Raw genomic sequence first — 18877 nt, 5'->3', positions numbered from 1 at the left:
AATACAAGTTAACCATACATCATCCAAAATACAATCAAGGTCCGACTACGGAACCAAAATAAAAGAAGACAACCCCAAATGCTAGATCCCCGATCGTCCCAACTGGGCTCCACTACTGATCAATCAGAAAAGACACAAACAACGATAAAGATCTTCATCGAGCTCCCACTTGAGCTGGGTGCATCACCTGCACTAGTATCATCAGCACCTATAACTGTTTGGAAGTATCTGTGAGTCACGAGGACTCAACAATTTCACACCCGCGAGAACAAGACTATTTAAGCTGATGGGTAGGAAAGGGGTAGTGAGGTGGAGCTGCAGCAAGCACTAGCATATGTGGTGGCTAACATACGCAAATGAGAGCGAGAAGAGAAGCAACGCAACGGTCGTGAACTAGAAGTGATCAAAAAGTGATCCTGAAACTACTTACATTCAAACATAACACAAGAACCGTGTTCACTTCCCGGACTCCACCGACAAGAGACCATCATGGCTACACACGCGGTTGATGCATTTTAATTAAGTTAAGTGTCAAGTTCTCTACAACCGGATATTAACAAATTCCCATCTGCCACATAACCACGGGCACGGCTCTCGAAAGTTTATACCCTGCAGGGATGTCCCAACTTAGCCCATCACAAGCTCTCATGGTCAACGAAGGATATTCCTTCTCCCGGGAAGACCCGATCAGTCTCGGAATCCCCGTTACAAGACATTTAGACAATGGTAAAACAAGACCATCAAAGCCGCCCGATGTGCCGACAATCCCAATAGGAGCTGCACATATCTCGTTCTCAGGGCAACACCGGATAGGTCAAGCTACGAGTAAAACCAACCCTCAAGTTTCCCCGAGGTGGCCCCGCAGGCTGCCCGGTTCAGACCAACACTTAGAGAAGCACTGGCCCGTGGGGGTTAAATAAAGATGACCCTCGGGAGCACGACTCCCAAGGGAAAATTAGGTGGTGGTGAGGCAAATGGTAAAACCAAGGTTGGGCCTTGCTGGAGGAGTTTTATTCAAAGCAAACTGCCAAGGGGTTCCCATAACACCCAACCGCGTAAGGGACGCAAAATCAAGGAACATAACACCGGTATGACGGAAACTAGGGCGGCAAGAGCGGAACAAAACACCAGGCATAAGGCCGAGCCTTCCACCCTTTACCAAGTATATAGATGCATTAATTAAATAAGATATATTGTGATATCCCAACATAACCATGATCCAACATAGAACAAACTTCAGCTTCACCTGCAACTAGCAACGCGATAAGAGGGGCCGAGCAAAAGCGGTAACATAGCCAAACAACGGTTTGCTAGGAAGGTGGGTTAGAGGCTTGACATGGCAATATGGGAGGCATGATATAACAAGTGGTAGGTAGCGCGACATAGCGATAGAGCAAACAACTAGCAAGCAAAGATAGAAGTGATTTCGAGGGTATGGTCATCTTGCCTGAGATCCCGCAAGGAAAAAGAACGAGTCCATGAAGAAGAAAAACGGACGAAGTCGAACGAATCCTCACAAACGCGACGTTATCGGAACTAACCCGAAGAAGCAACACCGGAAAGAAGCAAATAACATAGTAAACAACCATCACATAAGCATGGCATGATGCATAACCAAGTATGATGCATGTCCGGTTTAATGAAGCATGGCATGGCAATATGCACAAAAAACACTATAAGTTAAGTGGAGCTCAATATGCAACGAGTTGCATATTGACGAAACACCACATGTCTTATTTAGTTCTCTCTCGATTATGTACCCAACAATATTAAATGTTATTAGACATGGCAAGGAGTGAAGCATATGAAAACTACCTTTCTAGGCAAGTTTAAATGAGGCCGGAAATAACAAACAACAATTCCGGAAAATCCTCATATGAAATTTATGGATTTGGTACTGTTCTGCCCTAAACCATATTTTTATTGTTGTTAAACATGCAAAGTAAGTATACCATGTTAAACTAGGCATTTTTCTACCCCATATACATATAAAGTTTATTAAATTCGGAGCTACGGTTATTTAGTTATGAAAAAAGCATTTTAGCATGGCATTTGAACAAATTTAAACATTTCAAACATGCATGAAAGTTGGATAATATGAAACTAGACAAGATTCTAAGCATTTTTCATATATAATTTTTTTACAAAAGATGAACGGTTGGACTATAAATAGAGAAAAGAGGGAAATTTGGATCACCCGATCAAAATCGGACGGTCGAGAAAGAATAGACTAGGGGAGTCCAAATAAGAAAACGAAGATGTTTTGTTGATGTTTGGGGATGATTCGAATCCAACGGTGATGACTGCCCGGGTCGGGTCCGAGACAGCTTTTGGACGTGCGCGCGAGGAGGGCCACGGGCTGACGAGAGAGGTTAGCTTGGGCCTGGTGGTAAGTAGTGGACTGTGTAGACGGTCTAGGGAGGAAAGAGAGGGAAAACCCGGCAACAGTTTTCGGAGACCGAAAACGTCCGATGGGAAGACCGGCTATAATGCCGTTATAGTTTAACGGTTGGGCTATCAAACGAGCTCCGAATGCGATGGAACTTGGCAGGCGGCCTACTGACAACAAAACAACACCGCACGCCAACTTTCATCCCATTCCGAGAACATTTTCCGGCCACTTATAAAATACTATTTCGGAGGTGTCGCGGGCGCGTGCAAGTGTGTCTGGGCTCAGAACGGACAACGGAAGGAACTGGGAGACCGGGATGGATGCAAGTTTTGAAAACATGCGGATGCAATATGCATGATGACATGACAAGATGCAACACACAAATGAATGACATGGCAACGACGGCGAAAAACTGGAAGACACCTGGCGCAACGGTCTCGCGGCGTTACATCTTGATAGAGAGGGAGGATCCGCCTGCTTGAAAACTCTCCTCGTAAATGTGTGGTATTTTCCACTTCTTTTTACAGGGAAAATATGTGGTACTTTCCATAAGTTATTCATACACTCAACTTAAAACATATCCACGTGTTTAATAATTGAATATATTCCTTTTTCGCAAAATAATAACTTAATATATTCCTCACAATAATTTTGTCATATGTGATTTTCAATTTTAGGTTATCATGTGTTTCATTATTCACGATCGGAGCGAATACAACGCATGCATGTGAACCGACCCAGAAAGTTGAGAGAGAACATGTGTAGATAGAACTTTCCAGAACCCTCTCCCCCTTCAACACACACACACATACAAGAAAAGAAATTTACATTGACATCTTTAAGAAATCCTACAACTGTCATCGACATGGCTAACCTCCGCCGAATTCAGAGAACTATAGCTCGGGAAGTATGTTGTGGGTCAACAAAGAACCTTTACCGATGTGGCGTGTTGACCAAGGAACATATCCACCATCCTCAAATACGGGAGCCGTCATTAGTTTTCGGTATCGTTGAGTCCAAGAACGTATCTGTCATCATAAGTTTTGATCCGTTATTTGTGGCTAAATGAGAACCCCTTCCCGCATGCTACATTTTAGAATGTTATGTGCTCAGACATCACCGACTCTACTTTTTAAGGTTGAATCCCTGAGCACGGGTTGGGGAGGGAGAGAGAGTATTGTTCTGATAGGCTATAGTTGAAAAGTGAAAGGGTATTGGTCGAAATCTTACTTTTTTTAAACAGAAGAAAATGAAGTTCAAATCATTTTTGAAACCTCTCCTAGTAAATGTCTGGCATTTGCTTCTTCTTCTTGCGTGGGAATGTGTTGTACTTTCCATAAGTTACTAAGACTCCCACCCTAAAACACCTCCAAATGAGTAATAACTTTATATATACCTTCTTCGTGAATGGATAACTTAATATATTCCTCGCCATAATCTTGTTATACATGATTATAGGTTATATTGTGTTTCATTAATCACGATCAGAGCGGATACAATGCATACATATGAACCGACCTAGAAAGTTGAGAGAGAACATGTGTAGATAGAACTTTCCAGAACCCCTTGCCCCCTTCCCAACACGCACACACACAAGAAAAGAAATTTACATTGGAGTAGTTAGGAAATCCTACAATTGTCATCGACATCGCGAACCTCCACCGAATTTGGAAAACTATAGCCTGCGAAGTATGTTGTGGGTCAACTAAGAACTTTATCGATGTGGCGTGTTGACTAGGGAACATCTCCATCCTCTTCAAATCCTAGAGCCGCTGTTAGTTGTGTGTATCGTCAATGGCAAGTGCAGATGTGTCATCATATGTTTTAATTCGTTATCTGTAGCAAAAAGAGAATCCCTTCCCACACGCTACCATTCCGAATGTTATGTGCTCATACATCACTGACTCTACTTTTTAAGGTTGAATCCCTGTGCAAAGATTGGGGTGAGAGAGAGAGGGTGCAATCTTTTGATAGGCTATGTTCAAAAGTGAAAGGGTATTGGTGGAAAGCTTACTTGTCTTCAACACAAGAAAATGAAGTTCAAATTCTTTTTGAAAACTCTCCTAGTAAACGTGCGGTATTTTCTTCTTCTTCTTGCATGTGAAAATGTGTGGTACTTTCCATAGATTATTAAGACCCCCCTCCCCCCCTTAAAATACCTCCAAATGTTTAACAACTTAATATATACCTTTTTAGCGAATGAACAACTTCAAATGTTGCTGGCAATAATCTTTTTATACATGAATTTTGTTTTTAGGTTATCATGTGTTTCATTAATCATGATCAGAGAGAATACAACACATGGATGTGAACCGACAGGAAAAGTTGAGAGAGAACATGCGTAGATAGCACTTTCCAGAACCCCCTCCCCCTTCCCAACACACAAGAAAAAATTACATTGGCGTCGTTAGGGAATCCTACAACTGTCATCGACAACATTAACCTTCGCCGAATTCGGAGAACTATAGACCGGGATGTATGTTTTAGATCAAGGAAGAACCTTTATCAATGTGGCACGTTGACCATGGATCATCACCATCCTCATCAAATCTCTAAGCCATCGTCAGTTGTCGGTATCTTCAAGGCCAAGCGCAGATCCGTCAACACACATTTTGATCCATTATATGTGGCTAAAAGAGAACCCCTTCCCACACGCTACTGTTTAGAACGTTTTGTGCTCAGACGTCAACAACTCTACTTTTTAAGGTTGTATTCATGCACACATATTGGTAGAGAGAGGGGGGTGGCTATCTCACGCGCGCACGTTGCAACACTCGTTTTTCGTTAGGCTCGATTTGGAAAGTGGCTTCAATACGTGGACTAATTAGGGGTGGATTAATTAGGCACCCCCTGAAAATCAGGGGGAGGTGATTAGTGCCGATTTCAGGTGGGGCCGACTCCCATGCCTTCCCACCCTTCACATGTGTACGTGCACAAAAGCCTCATGTGGTGGGCCATAACAAAAAATCTTGTGGGCCGAAGACTTGCGCTGGATTGCCTTCGCTCTCTGGAGCGGTCGAGCGAGAAGGAGTCCTCTCGGAGAGAGAGGGAGAGAGAGAGAGAGAGCAATGTTCCGATAGTCTATGGTTCAAAAGTGAAAGGGTATTGGCCGAAAGCTTACTTATCTTTGACGAAAGAAAATGATGTTCAAATTCTTTTTGAAAACTATCCTCGTAAATGTGTGGTGTGTTCTTTTTTATTCTTCTTGCATGGGAAATGTGAAGTACTTTCCATAAGTTATTAAGACTCCCACCTTAAACACCTCCAAATGTGTAATAACTTATTATATACCTTTTTCGCGAATGAACAACTTAATATATTCTTGGCAATAATTTTGTTATACATGATTTTCCTTTTTAGGTTATCATGTGTTTCCTTAATCACGATCAGAGCAAACACAACGCATGCATGTGAACCGACCTGGAAAGTTGAGAAAAGAACATGTGTAGATAGAACTTTCAGAACCCCCTCCCCCCTTCCCAACACACACAGACACAAGAGAAAGACATTTATGTTGGAGTCATTAGGAAATCCCACAACTATCATCGACATCGCTAACCTCCACCGAATTCGGAGAACTATAGCTCAGGATGTATGGTGTGGCTCAATGAAGAACCTTTATCGATGTGGCATGTTGACCAGGGATCATCTCCATCCTCCTCAAATCCTGAAGGCATCGGCGGTTGTCAGTATCGTCGAGGCCAAGCGGAGATCTGTCGTCGTACGTTTTGATCCATTATACGTGGCCAAAAGAGAACCTCTTCCCACACGCTACCGTTTAGAATGATTTGTGCTCAGACGTCACTGACTCTACTTTTCAAGGTTGTATCCCTATGCACATATTGATAGAGAGAGAGAGAGCATTATTCTGATAGGCTATCATTCAAAAGTGAAAGGGTATTGGCCTAAAGGTTACTTCTCTTTGACGGAAGAAAACAAAGTTCAAATTCTTTTTGAAAACTATCCTTGTAAATGTGTGGTGTTTTCTTTTTATTCTTGCATGGGAACTGTGAGGTACTTTCCATAAGTTATTCCCACCTTAAAACACCTCCAAATGTGTAACAACTTACTATATACTTTTTTTGTGAATCAACAACTTAATAGACTCCTGGCAATAATCCTATTATATATGATTTTCATATTTAGGGTATCATTTGTTTCATTAACCACAATCAGAGCGAATACAACGCATGCACGTGAACCAACCAAGAAAGTTGAGAGAGAACATGTGTAGATAGAACTTTCCATAACCACCTCCCCACTCCCCCCCCACACACAAGAAAAGGAATTTACAATGGAGTCGTTAGGAAATCCTACAACTGTCATCGACATCGCTAATCTCCGCCGAATTCGGAGAACTATAATCGGGATGTATGATGTGGGTCAACGAAGAACCTTTATCAATGCGGGGTGTTGACCAGGGATCATCTCCCTCCTCCTCAAATCTCGAAGCCACATCAATTGTCAGTATCATCGAGGCCAAGTGCATATCCGGATCATACATTTTGATCCATTATCCGTGGCTAAAAGAGATCCCCTTCCCACACGCTACCATCTAGAATGTTTTGTGCTCAGACGTCACCGACTCTACTTTTTAAGGCTGAATCCCTTCGCATGGATTGGGAGAGAGAGAGATGTTTTGATATGCTATGGTTCAAAAGTAAAAGGGTATAGGTCGAATGCTTGCTTTTCTTTGAGGGAAAAAATGAAGTTCAAATTATTTTTGAAAACTCTCCTAGTTAATGTGTGGTATTTTCTTCTTGTTCCTACTTCAGAAATGTGTGGTACTTTCCATAATTTATAAAGACTACCACCGTAAAACACCTCCAAATGTGTAATAACTTAATGTATATATACCTTTTTCACGAATGAACAACTTAATATGTCCCTGTCAATAATCTTTTTGTATATGATTTTCGTTTTTAGGTTATCATGTGTTTAAGTAATCACCTCTGTAGAGAATACAAAGCAATGTATGTGAACTGGCCTGGAAAGTTGAGAGAGAACATGTGTAGATGGCACTTTCCATAGACACCTCCTCCCCCCCCCCCCCCCCACACACACACACATAAAAGAAAGGAAATTTACATTGGAGTCGTTAGGAACCGTACAACTGTCATCGACATAGCTAATCTCCGCCGAATTCGAAGAACTATAGCCCGGGATGTATGTTGTGGGTCAACAGAGAACCTTTATCGGTGTGGCGTATTGCCTAGGGATAATCTCCACCCTTCTCAAATCTCAGAGCCATCGTCAGTTGTCGGTATCGTGGAGGCCAAGCGCAGATCTGTCGTCGTATGTTTTGATCCATTATCTGAGCTAAAAGAGAACCCCTTCCCACACGCCACCATTTAGATTATTTTGTGCTCAAACATCACCGACTCTAGTTTTTTAAGGTTGAATCCCTATGCATGGACTGGTAGAAAGAGAGAGAGAGAAAGAGCAATGTTCTGATAGACTATGGTTCAAAAGTGAAATGGTATTGGTTGAAAGCTTAATTGCCTTCGACGGAAGAAAATGAAGATCAAATTCTTTTTGAAAACTCTCCTGGTAAATGTGTGGTGTTTCCTTCTTCTTTTTCTTGCATGGGGAATGTGTGGTAGTTTCCATAAGTTATTAAGACTCCCATCTTAAAAAGCCTCCAAATGTTTAATAACTTAATATATATATTTTTTGCGAATGAACAACTTAATATGTTCCTGGCAATAATCTTCTTATGCATGATTTTTGTTTTTAGGTTATCATATGTTTCATTAGTCATGATCAGAACGAATACAACACATGCGTGTGAACCAACCTTGCAAGTTGAGAGAGAATATCTGTAGATAGAACTTTCCATAACCCCACCCCCCATCCTATCACACACACACAAGAAATGAAAAGAAAATATACATTGTAGTCGTTAGGAAATCATACAACTGTCATCGACATTGCTAACCTCCGCCGAATTCAGAGAACTATAACCCGGGATGTATGTTGTGGGTCAACGAAGAACCTTTATCGACATGGTATGTTGACCAGCGATCATCTCCATCCTCCTCAAATCCCGGAGGCATCGTCAGTTGTCAGTATCGTCGAGGTTAAGCACGGATCTGTCATCGTAAATTTAATCCGTTATCTGTTGCTAAAAGAGTGCCCATTCCCACACGCTACTGTTTAGAATGTTCTGTGCTCTGACATCACCAACTCTACTTTTTAAGGTTAAATCCTTCCGCATGGAGAGAGAATGTTCTGATAGGCTATGGTTCAAAAGTGAATGGGTATTGGTTGAATGCTTACTTGTCTTCAATGGAGAAAAATGAAGTTTAAATTCTGTTTGAAAACTATCCTTAGTAAATGTGTGGTATTTTCTACTTCTTCTTGCATGGGAAATTTGTGGTACTTTTCGTATGTTATTAATACTCTCCCCATATAAGACACCTCGAAATGTTTAATAACTTAACATATACCTTTTTAGTGAATGAACAACTTAATATATTCCGTCAATAATCTTGTTATACATGATTTTTGTTTTAGGATATCATGTGTTCATTAATCATGATCTCAGTGAATAGATCACATGGATGTGAACCGATAAGAAAAGTTGAGAGAGAACATTTGTAGATAGAACTTTCCACAACCCCCTCCCCCTTCCCAACACACCCACACATTGACACAAGAAAAGGAATTTACAATGGAGTCGTTAGGGAATCCTACAATTGTCATCAACATGGATAGCCTCCGTCGAATTTGGAGAAATATAGCCCATGATGTATGTTGAGTGTCAATGAAGACCCTTTATCGATGTGACACGTTGACCAGGGATCATCGTTATCCTCCTCAAATCCTGGAGCCATCGTCAGTTGTCGGTATCGTCGAGGCCAAGCGCATATCTGGCGTCGTACATTTTGATCCATTATCCGTGGCTAAAAGAGATCCCCTTCCCACACGCTACCATTTAGAATATTTTGTGCTCAAATGTCACCGACTCTACTTTTTAGGGTACGTGGACACACTCCCCCTCTCTCGTTGTCTTAAGCAGAAGAAAATGAGGTTCAAATTCTTTTTGAAACTCACCAAGTAAATGTGTGGTATTTTGTTCTTCTTCTTATAGCACGGGAAATGTGTGGTACTTTCCATAAGTTATTATAAGACTTCCCCCTTAAAACACCTCCAAATGTTTAGTAACTTAATATATGCCTTTTTAGCGAATGAACAACTTAATATATTGCTGGCAATAATCTTGCTATAGATGATTTTGGTTTTTGGGTTATCATGTGTTTCATTAATCACGATCATAGTGAATACAACACATGGATGTGAACCGGCAAGAAAAGTTGAGAGAGAACATGCGTAGGCAAAACTTTCTAGAACCCCCCTCCCAACACACACACACACACAAGAAAAGAAATTTACATTGGAGTCATTAGGAAATGCTACAATTGTATTTGACATCGCTAACCTCCACCAAATTCGGAGAACTATAGCCCGTATGTATGTTGTGGGTCAACGAATAACCTTTATCAATGTGGCGTGTTGACCAGGCATCATCTCCATCCTCCTCAAATCCTGGATCAAGGTTAGTTGTCGGTATCGTTGAGGCCAAGGGGAGATCTGTCGTCGTACGTTTTGATTCATTATTCGTAGCTAAAAGAGAACCCCTTCCCACATGCTACCGTTTAGAATGGTATGTGCTCAGACGTCACTTCTACTTTCAAAGTTGAATCCCTATGCATGGATTGGAAGAGAGAGAGAGAGAGAGAGAGAGAGAGAGAGAGCAATGTTCTGATAGGCTATGGTTCAAAAGTGTAAGGGTATTGGTCGAAAGCTTACTTGTCTTCAATGGAAGAAAATGAAGTTCAAATTCTTTTTGAAAACTCTCCAGTAAATGTGTTGTATTTTCTTCTTCTTGCATGGGAAATGTGTGGTACTTTCCATAAGTTATTGAGACTCCCACCTTAAAACACCTCCAATTGTTTAATAACTTCATATATAGCTTTTTCCGCGAAGGAACAAGTTAATATATTCCTGGCACTAATCTTGTTATAAATGATTTTCGTTTTTAGGTTATCATGTGTTTCCTTAATCACGATCACAACGAACACAAAGCATGCATGTGAACAGACCTGGAAAGTTGAGAGAGAACATGTGTAGATAGAACTTTCCAGAACCCCCGCCCCCTTCCCAACACACACACACAAGGAAAGAAATTTACATTGGATTCATTAGGAAATCCCACAACTGTCATTGACATCGCTAACCTCCGCCGGATTCGGAGAACTATAGCTCGGTATGTATGTTGTGGGTCAATGAAGAACCTTTATCGATGTGGCATGTTGAACAGGGATCATCTCCATCCTTCTCAAATCCCGGAGCCATCGTCAGTGTCGGTATCGTCGAGGCCAAGCGCAGATCTATCGTCATATGTTTTGATCCATTATCCGTGGCTAAAAGAGAACCCCTTCCCACACGCTACCATTTAGAATGTTATGTGCTCAGACGTCACCGACTCTAAGGTTGAATCCTTGCGCACGGATTGGTATAGAGAGAGAGAGAGAGAGAGAGAGAGAGAGAGAGGGAGAGGGAGAGAGAGCAATGCTCTGATAAGCTATGGTTGAAAAGTGAAAGGGTATTAGTCGAAAGCTTGCTTGTCTTAAGCGGAAGAAAATGAAGTTCAAATTCTTTTTGAAAGCTCTCCTAGTTAATGTGTTGTATTTTCTTCTTGTTCCTGCTTCGGAAATGTGTGGTAATTTCCATAAGCTATTAAGACTCCCACCTGAAAACACCTCCAAATGTTTAATAAATTAATATATAGGTTTTTCCATGAATGAACAACTTAATATATTCCTAGCAATAATCTTATTATACATGATTTTTTAGGTTATCATGTGTTTCCTTAATCACGATCAGAGCGAACACAAAGCATGCATGTGAACCCACCTGGAAAGTTGAGAGAGAACATGTGTAAATAGAACTTTCTAGAACCACCCCCTTCCCAACACACACACACAAGAAAAGAAATTCACATTGGAGTCATTAGGAAATCCTACATCTGTCATCGACATCGCTAACCTCTGCCGAATTTGAAGAACTATAGCCGAGGAAGTATGCTGTGGGTCAATGAATAGTCTTTCGATGTGGCGTGTTGACCAGGGATCATCTCCATCCTCCTCAAATCCCGGAGCTATCGTCAGTTGTCGGTATCGTCGAGGCCAAGCGCTAGATCTGTCGTCGTATGTTTTTTATCCGTTATCCGTTGCTAAAAGAGAACCCCTTCCCACACGCTACTTTTAAGAATGTTCTGTGCTCAGACGTCACCGACTCTACTTTTTAAGATTGAATCCTTGTGCTCGGATTGGGGAAGAGAGCAATGCTGGCTATGGTTCAAAAGTGAATGGGTAATTGTCGAAATCTTAATTGTCTTTGACGGAAGAAAATAAATCCAATTTCCTTTCGAAAACTCTTTTCAAAATGTGTGGTATTTTATTCTTCTTCTTGCAGGGGAAATGTGTGGGTACTTTCCCCCAAGTTATTAAGGCTCCCACCTTAAAACATCTCCAAATGTTTATCAACTTATCAACCTATACCTTTTTTTCGCCAATGAATAACTTAATGTATACTACTTGGCAGGGGAAATGCGTGTTTTTTTGAGGCATGGTTTTATGGCATACTCTGCATTGTTCGAGTGAAAATGGAAAGGTGGTAAAAGCGGGCAGTAACTGCGAGCACGCGCAGCGTCTCCCTCCGCCATGCCACAGCTGTTTCCTTCCAAATATCAACCGCGCATTATTTCCTACCCTGCGACTGCGATCGCCTCCGCGCACGGCAAGGAAACCACCCGGAAACACGCGGCCCGCCATACATCGCCAAGAAAACCAAGCGAGAAAAAGGAATCCCACTGCCGCAGAAAACACACCGTAGAGGCAAAACCGCCCACGCGGAGCCGTCTCCCTCCTCCTTCGCCCGAGCCTTTCCCGGCTCGCCCTCCCCTGCCTTCTCTGCCCTCCCCGCCACACTTCCCGCCCCCGCTTTGACCGCCTCCCCCCATATCTCCCTCCGCCACCCTCCCTCCCCCCCCCCCTCCAACCCGCCCGCGCCTCGCGCACGCACGCACGCACCCCCGCGCGGACCCATGTCAATGTGGCGCTTCTCCCGCCCGCTCCTCCGCGCCGCCGCCGGCGCGGGCGCCCCGGCCTGCGCGCCGCCGCGCGCGCGGGCCGCCGTCGCCTCCGTGGTGTGCAGGCTGCCCCCGCCGCCGCAGACGCCGTGCGGCCTCTTCCAGCAGCGGTTCGGCTTCGCGTCGCTGCCGGCGGCGGAGGCGGCCGCGGGGAGGGACCCGGAGGCCGAGGTGACGGCGGAGGAGGCGAGGCGGCTCATGCGGATGGCCAACGTCGAGGCGCTCAAGCGGCGGCTCGGGGACGGCGAGGTGATCCCCTACGCGGAGCTGCTGCGCAAGTGCGAGGAGGCCGGCGCCGCCCGCACCCGCGCCGAGGCCACCGCGCTCGCCGGCGCGCTCGACGAGGCCGGCGTCGTGCTCCTCTTCCGCGACAAGGTCTACCTCCAGCCCGACAAGGTCTGCTCCGCCCCGCATTGCCGCTCCTCCCTCCCCCCACCACCTCTGCATCATCCATGACGTTTTTCACGAAAAATTACTAGTAGTACTATTCCTTCGGCTTTGCCATTTTCTGTTCGCGGTTTGGTTCGGCGACGTTTGTGTTCGGCCCGTGCTCTGCATCATCCTCTGACGTTTCTGAAATTTCTGAGCCATCTACGATGCATCCTAGGGAGATACATTCACGAATATCATCGCGCGCTCCCTGGTTCGGGCCCGGGAGCCGGAGGTACCCTCTTGATTCAGGCCATTGTGCGCGTGACTCGTGAGGGTCCTAGTACTGATCGATCGGCGCGTTCCTCTCTCCGATGGTGACCATCAGCTGTTCGGTAGATTTCCTCAAAGTACAGGTCTACAGGTGCACTTGTCGAATCGGTGGTCCAATGTCCAGGGTCTGGCACGTTGTTTATTCGTCAAATCCCCATCATTGGTCCCTCAGTTTCACTCGTCCAAATTGCGCGCAACACTTGAATTCATCGCCCACTTTGTTATACTCTGTTCGACCTCGTTAGCGGATTGGAGCTTTGGAACTGCCCAAACATGGTGCGGCCGGAGGATGGCGACCATGGCCAGACTGGTTAGCCTGTGGAACAGAACTAGAAGCGATGCACTTTTCCGTGGCACAGAAAAGCCGTCCGGTTGCTTCAGGACGCGGCTCCAAGTGGTGGGTGGCTCACTGCGTGCTCCTCCTGAGTGCGCACGCCGGACGCACCAGTGCAAAAGTTATCTCCGTTTTCTTCCATGGGGAAGAACTCTTCCGATTCAGTGGGTGATAAAGCAATCGATACCTTCTCCTCTAGCTTGCTTTCCTACGTCCTTTCTTGTCATACAGGATGGGTCATTTGCCGTGTGGAATCCGTTTTTTTTTCTTGTTTCAGTCTAGATAGATGGGTGGCTTGTTGTGCAGGGTGCCTATCTTGTTATCTAGTGGTTCGTTAGCGTACTTAACTACCAGTCCACCATGCATAAAGTTTGTCGTTTGATAGCACGATCCTTCTGTCGGTGACAAACAATGTGACTTGCCTAAAGGTTGGCGGTTTTTGGAATTACATTATCTGTTGAAGTAATTCATAATCGTGTTACCTGATTACTGTATATTGTAGCTTTCGCTTTTCTTGGACATACTTTCCTTAGTGAAGAAACCTCCTTGTGTCACATGCTGAACATCTGTAAACAATTGTTGCCAGGTGGGCAAAACAGAAAGTTTCCTCGGGTTGGTTTGATGGCGTTGCATGTGATCAGTTATCAAATTATGAGGCAAAAGCTTAGTTACACAAAAAGAGAGTGATGTCTTTCTCAGACATTTTTAATTGATTTGGTTCCATAATGTCTACTTTCTAAATAAATGTTTAGTTTGGCAGCTCTCATGTATTTATGTTTGGCTACAGTTTTGTTGTCATTATTCTAGAACTCTAAATTTAGTCTTCATCAAATACATATGCTGAGATTTCTTGCGGCGATTTGAAGGCTTTAGGTCTATCGCAGCAACATGAAATTAGCTGGCATTTAACATTGGCTGTAGCAGCAACTGGTACTTTACATGGGTAGTAGTAGTGGAACATAGGCTGATATTTTATATTAGCAGACGCTGATGCTTTTCTTGTTGCATACAGATTGTGGATCTTGCAAGAGAGCACTGTTCTTCTCAGACATTTATTTTGTTTATATTTGGTTTCATAATTTCTACTTTCTAAACGTTTATTACTTGGGCAACTCATCTGTTGTACTACAATTTTGCTGTCATTATTTTATAACAACTCTAAATTTAGTCTTCACCAGTACGTATATGCTGAGATTTCTTGGGGTCGGACTTGAAGGTCTATAGTAGTAGCGTGACATTAGCCGACACTTAACATTGGAAGTAGTAGCAACAGCTGGTACTTTGCATTGGTAGAAGTAGTGGAACGTCGGCTGATATTTTAATATTGGCAGAGACTGATGCTTTGCTTGTTGCATACAGATTGTGGATCTTGTAAGAAAAGCTATGCCCCTTGCACTGACACCTGAGGATGACCCAAGAAAGGAAGAGCTCAAGCAACTCCAGACACATTTGGAAGAAATCAACAAGCTCGCACACAAGCAAGTCCGGCGTATCCTCTGGTCTGGGCTAGGGTTCCTGATCACGCAGGTCGGGCTCTTCTTCAGGCTCACCTTCTGGGAGTTCTCGTGGGACGTCATGGAGCCCATCACATTCTTCACAACAGCGACGGGCCTGGTCGTCGGGTACGCCTACTTCCTCATCACATCAAGGGACCCGACATACCGGGACTTCATGGAGAGGATGTTCCAGTCCCGGCAGAGGAAGTTGATCCAGAGGCAGAAGTTCAACCTGGACAGGTACCTGGAGCTCCAGAGGTGCTGCAAAGATCCTCTGGAGAAGATCTGCGGCACCAGCCATTTCTCCAACGCCGACATCGCGCATCTGCACGAGCTGTCTGTCCACAAGTGACGGACGGCCCTCCCGTCGCTCTAAAACACTAATCTACAGTGCCCCCTTTTCATCTTTGATTCTCGTGGGATGATGATGAAGAAGAAAGTATTAACAAACGAATTTTTGTCAAAAGAGACCACATGTCGAATGAAATTGCCAAAAAAAAACCTCTCTGAGACGAAGTGGCAAAAAAGACCCCCTCAGCCGTGGCGGCAGGCCCGGCAGGCGACACGTGGCACCTGCCGCCACGGGGCGAGGCGGCAGGGCCTGGCGCCACGGGGCCAGGCGGCATTCTGGGCAGAACGGGATTCTCGCGCTCGCGACGGAACGGCAACGACAGTGGGGCCTGGCCGCCTCGTAGCACGGCGGCACGATTGTGCCGGCTGGGCCTTGCCGCCTCGCGGGCTGGCGGCAGTCCTGTTACTTCGCTGGATTCCCGCTCGCTCCCGCCGTGCTTTCCTATACGGGCCAACATCCTGTGCTGTTGCTTTGGCTTGACGGATGCGATGGGTCACTGATTCCCAATGTTTCGTCTTTTTGGCACTAATTGAAGACGGCAATGCACTGCGTGATTCCCACGATGCGACAGCATTAAGGCCAACTCCAGCACATGACTTTAAACAGACGTCCGTTTTGGCCTGCTTTTATCTATTTGGGGCAGCAATGGGGTCGTCCATGTCCGTTTGGGACCGTTGCCGTGTCGGTGCACCCAACACGCGGCCGAAACCCATATCATGTTTGGGGTGGACGTGATATAAAAAAATCACAAAAACTCAATAAAATGCCAAAAAAATTAAAATAAACGCAAACATAAAGATATAAGAACATAATTAAACATCAGGCCCCAGAATGACCCCGTTCAGCAGTTCACATAGACATAATTAACATAAAAAACAAAAGCAAAGCGCCGCCCGCGCGCTCCTGACGTGCCCGTCGATGCCGTGCCCGTCGCCGTCTCCTCACGCGTCGTTGTTGTCGTCCTCGTCGCCAATGAGGTCGATATAGGGCGGCGGCGTCCAGAGGTGGGTCGGTCCCTGTAAGGCGGGAGGCTCCTGGAAGGTGGGAGGCGCCTGCACCACCTCACCCCGTGGCGACGTCTTGCGCTCCTGGAAGGTGGGAGGCGCCAGCACCTTCTCCCTCACCTCCTCCTTGACGTCCCTCATCTCTAGCTCCGACACGGCCATGTGGCCGGCCGCAGAGTGGGCAATCATGGTCTCCAGGCCCTCCCATTTGGCGCTCATCGTGCGTGTTCATGGAGTATTCCATGACACAGTGAAGGAGCCGGGCCTCCTCCTCCTCTATCATGCGAGGAGGTGGTGGTGGCGACGGAGAGGGCAAAGGCAACGGCGTCGGCATGATGTCGCGCACCCGTGTACGCCCGCGCATGTGGGGAGGGCTCGGAGCACGCGCGGGGCGCTCACGTGGCCGCTGCGGCCCCGATGTGGTGCCGGCAAAGAAGGACCGGCTCCTTCAACATGTCATGGGCAGGTGAACATCGGGACCGGCGGGATCGGCACCCGGTCCGCGGACAAATGCCAGTTATTGGGCAGGTGAACATTTCTCCAGGGGAACGGCGTCCTCGTCTCCCAATAACGGTGGCAAACATCCGCGTGGATGTAGTGTGATAATAATCGGTTTGTTTTTAGTATCATTTTCTTAGACTATAAATATAATAGTGTGATAATAATATTTTAATATCATATGAGTAAGACATTTAATATCTTTCAATTTTAATATTTTTTCATACCATCCGATAATTATCGTTTACTTACAAATAATAATACGACAAATAATAGCAGCAGCAGTAACATCATTCACAACAATACATAAATACAAAAGATATTCACGACATTACAAGGCGTCATTTAGACCTTAGGTTTAGTATACATATTGTTTCGAATAAAATTAAGCGTCACAATAGTCCGAAAATATATCCATCAGTAATATATTAACGGACAATTTCTTCAATCACGTCATCTCCTCCTTTGCTTCTCAGATGATATTATTTTTACCTAATTACTCCCTCTGTTTTTATTTACTCTGCATATTAGAGTTGACTGAAGTCAAACTTTGTAAAGTTTGACCAAGTTTATACAAAACAATATAGACATCTATCATAATAAATCTATACGACGTGAAAGTACATTCAATAATAAATATAATGTTGTTGATTTGTTATTGTATATCTTAATATTTTTGTTTATAAACTTGGTCAAAATTTGTAAAGCTTAACTTTGACCAAAGCTAATATGCGAACTAAATAAAAACGGAGGAAGTACGTACATCATTAAGGATATTAGCATCTAATCTTAATATACAAAACTGGAGTAGCCGGCTAGGAATCAGTGGGCTTTCCGAATTAGTGCAGTTCTAGGAATCAGCGCGTGTAGAAAACCACGGCGGGTAGCGAGCGGGAATCCAGCGAGGGAACAGGGCTGCCGCCATGCTACGAGGCGGCCAGGCCTCCCGTTCTGCCCAGCACGCCGCCTGCCCCCGTGGCGGCAGGCCCTGCCGCCTCGTGCCGTGGCGGCAGGTGGCACGTGTCGCCTGCCGGGCCTGCCGCCACAGTTGAGGGGGTCCTTTTTGTCACTTCGTCTCAGAAGGGTTTTTTTTTGACAATTTTGTTCGGCAGGTGGTCTATTTTGACAAAAAATCTTAACAAACCGGATGTTTCTTGCGCTTGCGAGGTGGACCTTTGGCAAAACCTTTTTCGTGGTCTCTCTCCTTTGCAAATGTCTAGGCCAGCAAACCCAGTATAGCTATGTCTCTCTCTTTTGTACATTGCTGAAGCAGAAGCACTTGATCCTGATGCTTGTACTGCTCGTCTGTATTGAACTTACCAAGAGCTGTATAACCCTGCAGCCGCTGCTAATCAACCGTGTTATGGGATTCAGTAGTTTTTGCTTAAGTCTTGGTTGATTGATACCTAAGCTCTGACGTTTGTGGTCTATTGCTCCCTTCGAATCTTTATTTTATTGCATTGCACGTAGGAGTGTTTGACCTGCTGGTACTTCGTAATGTGCCTTCAGATAATGTATATTTTATTAGTCCATACTGATCTTTGAGAAAAGAAAACAGTGTCACCCTGGAGCATAAAGAAACAGGATGCCATGGCACGACCACGCAACTAGGAGTGCTCGTTGCCCAATTTACACGGGCATGACCGTACGAGCATGTGATAGTACCCACCCACACCATCACACACACGTACTCACACGACAGTCTATTCTATTGAAAACCAGACAAAGTCATCCACACACTCCTCATTATTGACGGAAACGTTGCCTCATCCATGCACTCCTGAGTGTCGACGGGAAACGCTCGAGGAGCGGAACCAGGGTTTGAGCATGGGCTGCCAAGAAGAAAATAACCGCACATGCCACACAAGATATATGATACATAACACATAAACATACCATATCGTGTGCTTTCGGTTTTAGCTTATTTGGAACCTGTACTCGTG

At 44.8% G+C, this 18877-nt stretch overlaps 1 protein-coding gene across 2 annotated transcripts; it reads left to right on the top strand.

Moving 5' to 3' along the window:
* The first annotated feature begins 12292 nt into the window (after positions 1–12292).
* On the top strand, positions 12293–18339 carry LOC123062414 (calcium uniporter protein 6, mitochondrial). 2 transcript variants are annotated; one of them, XR_006429658.1, is made up of 3 exons: positions 12383–12944; positions 14944–15522; positions 18070–18339. XR_006429658.1 is itself a non-coding variant. In XM_044485910.1 (2 exons), the coding sequence occupies exons 1-2, from the start codon at positions 12504–12506 to the stop codon at positions 15430–15432; spliced, it is 930 nt and encodes a 309-aa protein (XP_044341845.1). In that variant the 5' UTR covers positions 12293–12503; the 3' UTR covers positions 15433–15553. The 2 variants fall into 2 exon arrangements, 1 of the variants encoding a protein (XP_044341845.1); XM_044485910.1 differs by lacking the exon at positions 18070–18339 and having other exon boundaries at positions 12293–12944; positions 14944–15553.
* The last annotated feature ends 538 nt before the right edge of the window (positions 18340–18877 follow it).

This window comes from Triticum aestivum, chromosome 3A (assembly GCF_018294505.1).
Source record: "Triticum aestivum cultivar Chinese Spring chromosome 3A, IWGSC CS RefSeq v2.1, whole genome shotgun sequence".
Classification (NCBI taxonomy): domain Eukaryota; kingdom Viridiplantae; phylum Streptophyta; class Magnoliopsida; order Poales; family Poaceae; genus Triticum; species Triticum aestivum.
This window is presented reverse-complemented; position numbering and strand designations above follow the sequence as displayed.

Bases quoted from the DNA above. Each gene is read 5' to 3' on its own strand.
- LOC123062414 (XM_044485910.1), top strand. From the start codon at position 12,504: ATGTCAATGTGGCGCTTCTCCCGCCCGCTCCTCCGCGCCGCCGCCGGC. The intron at 12,945-14,943 runs GTCTGCTCCGCC...TGTTGCATACAG, and splicing joins TCTACCTCCAGCCCGACAAG to ATTGTGGATCTTGTAAGAAA.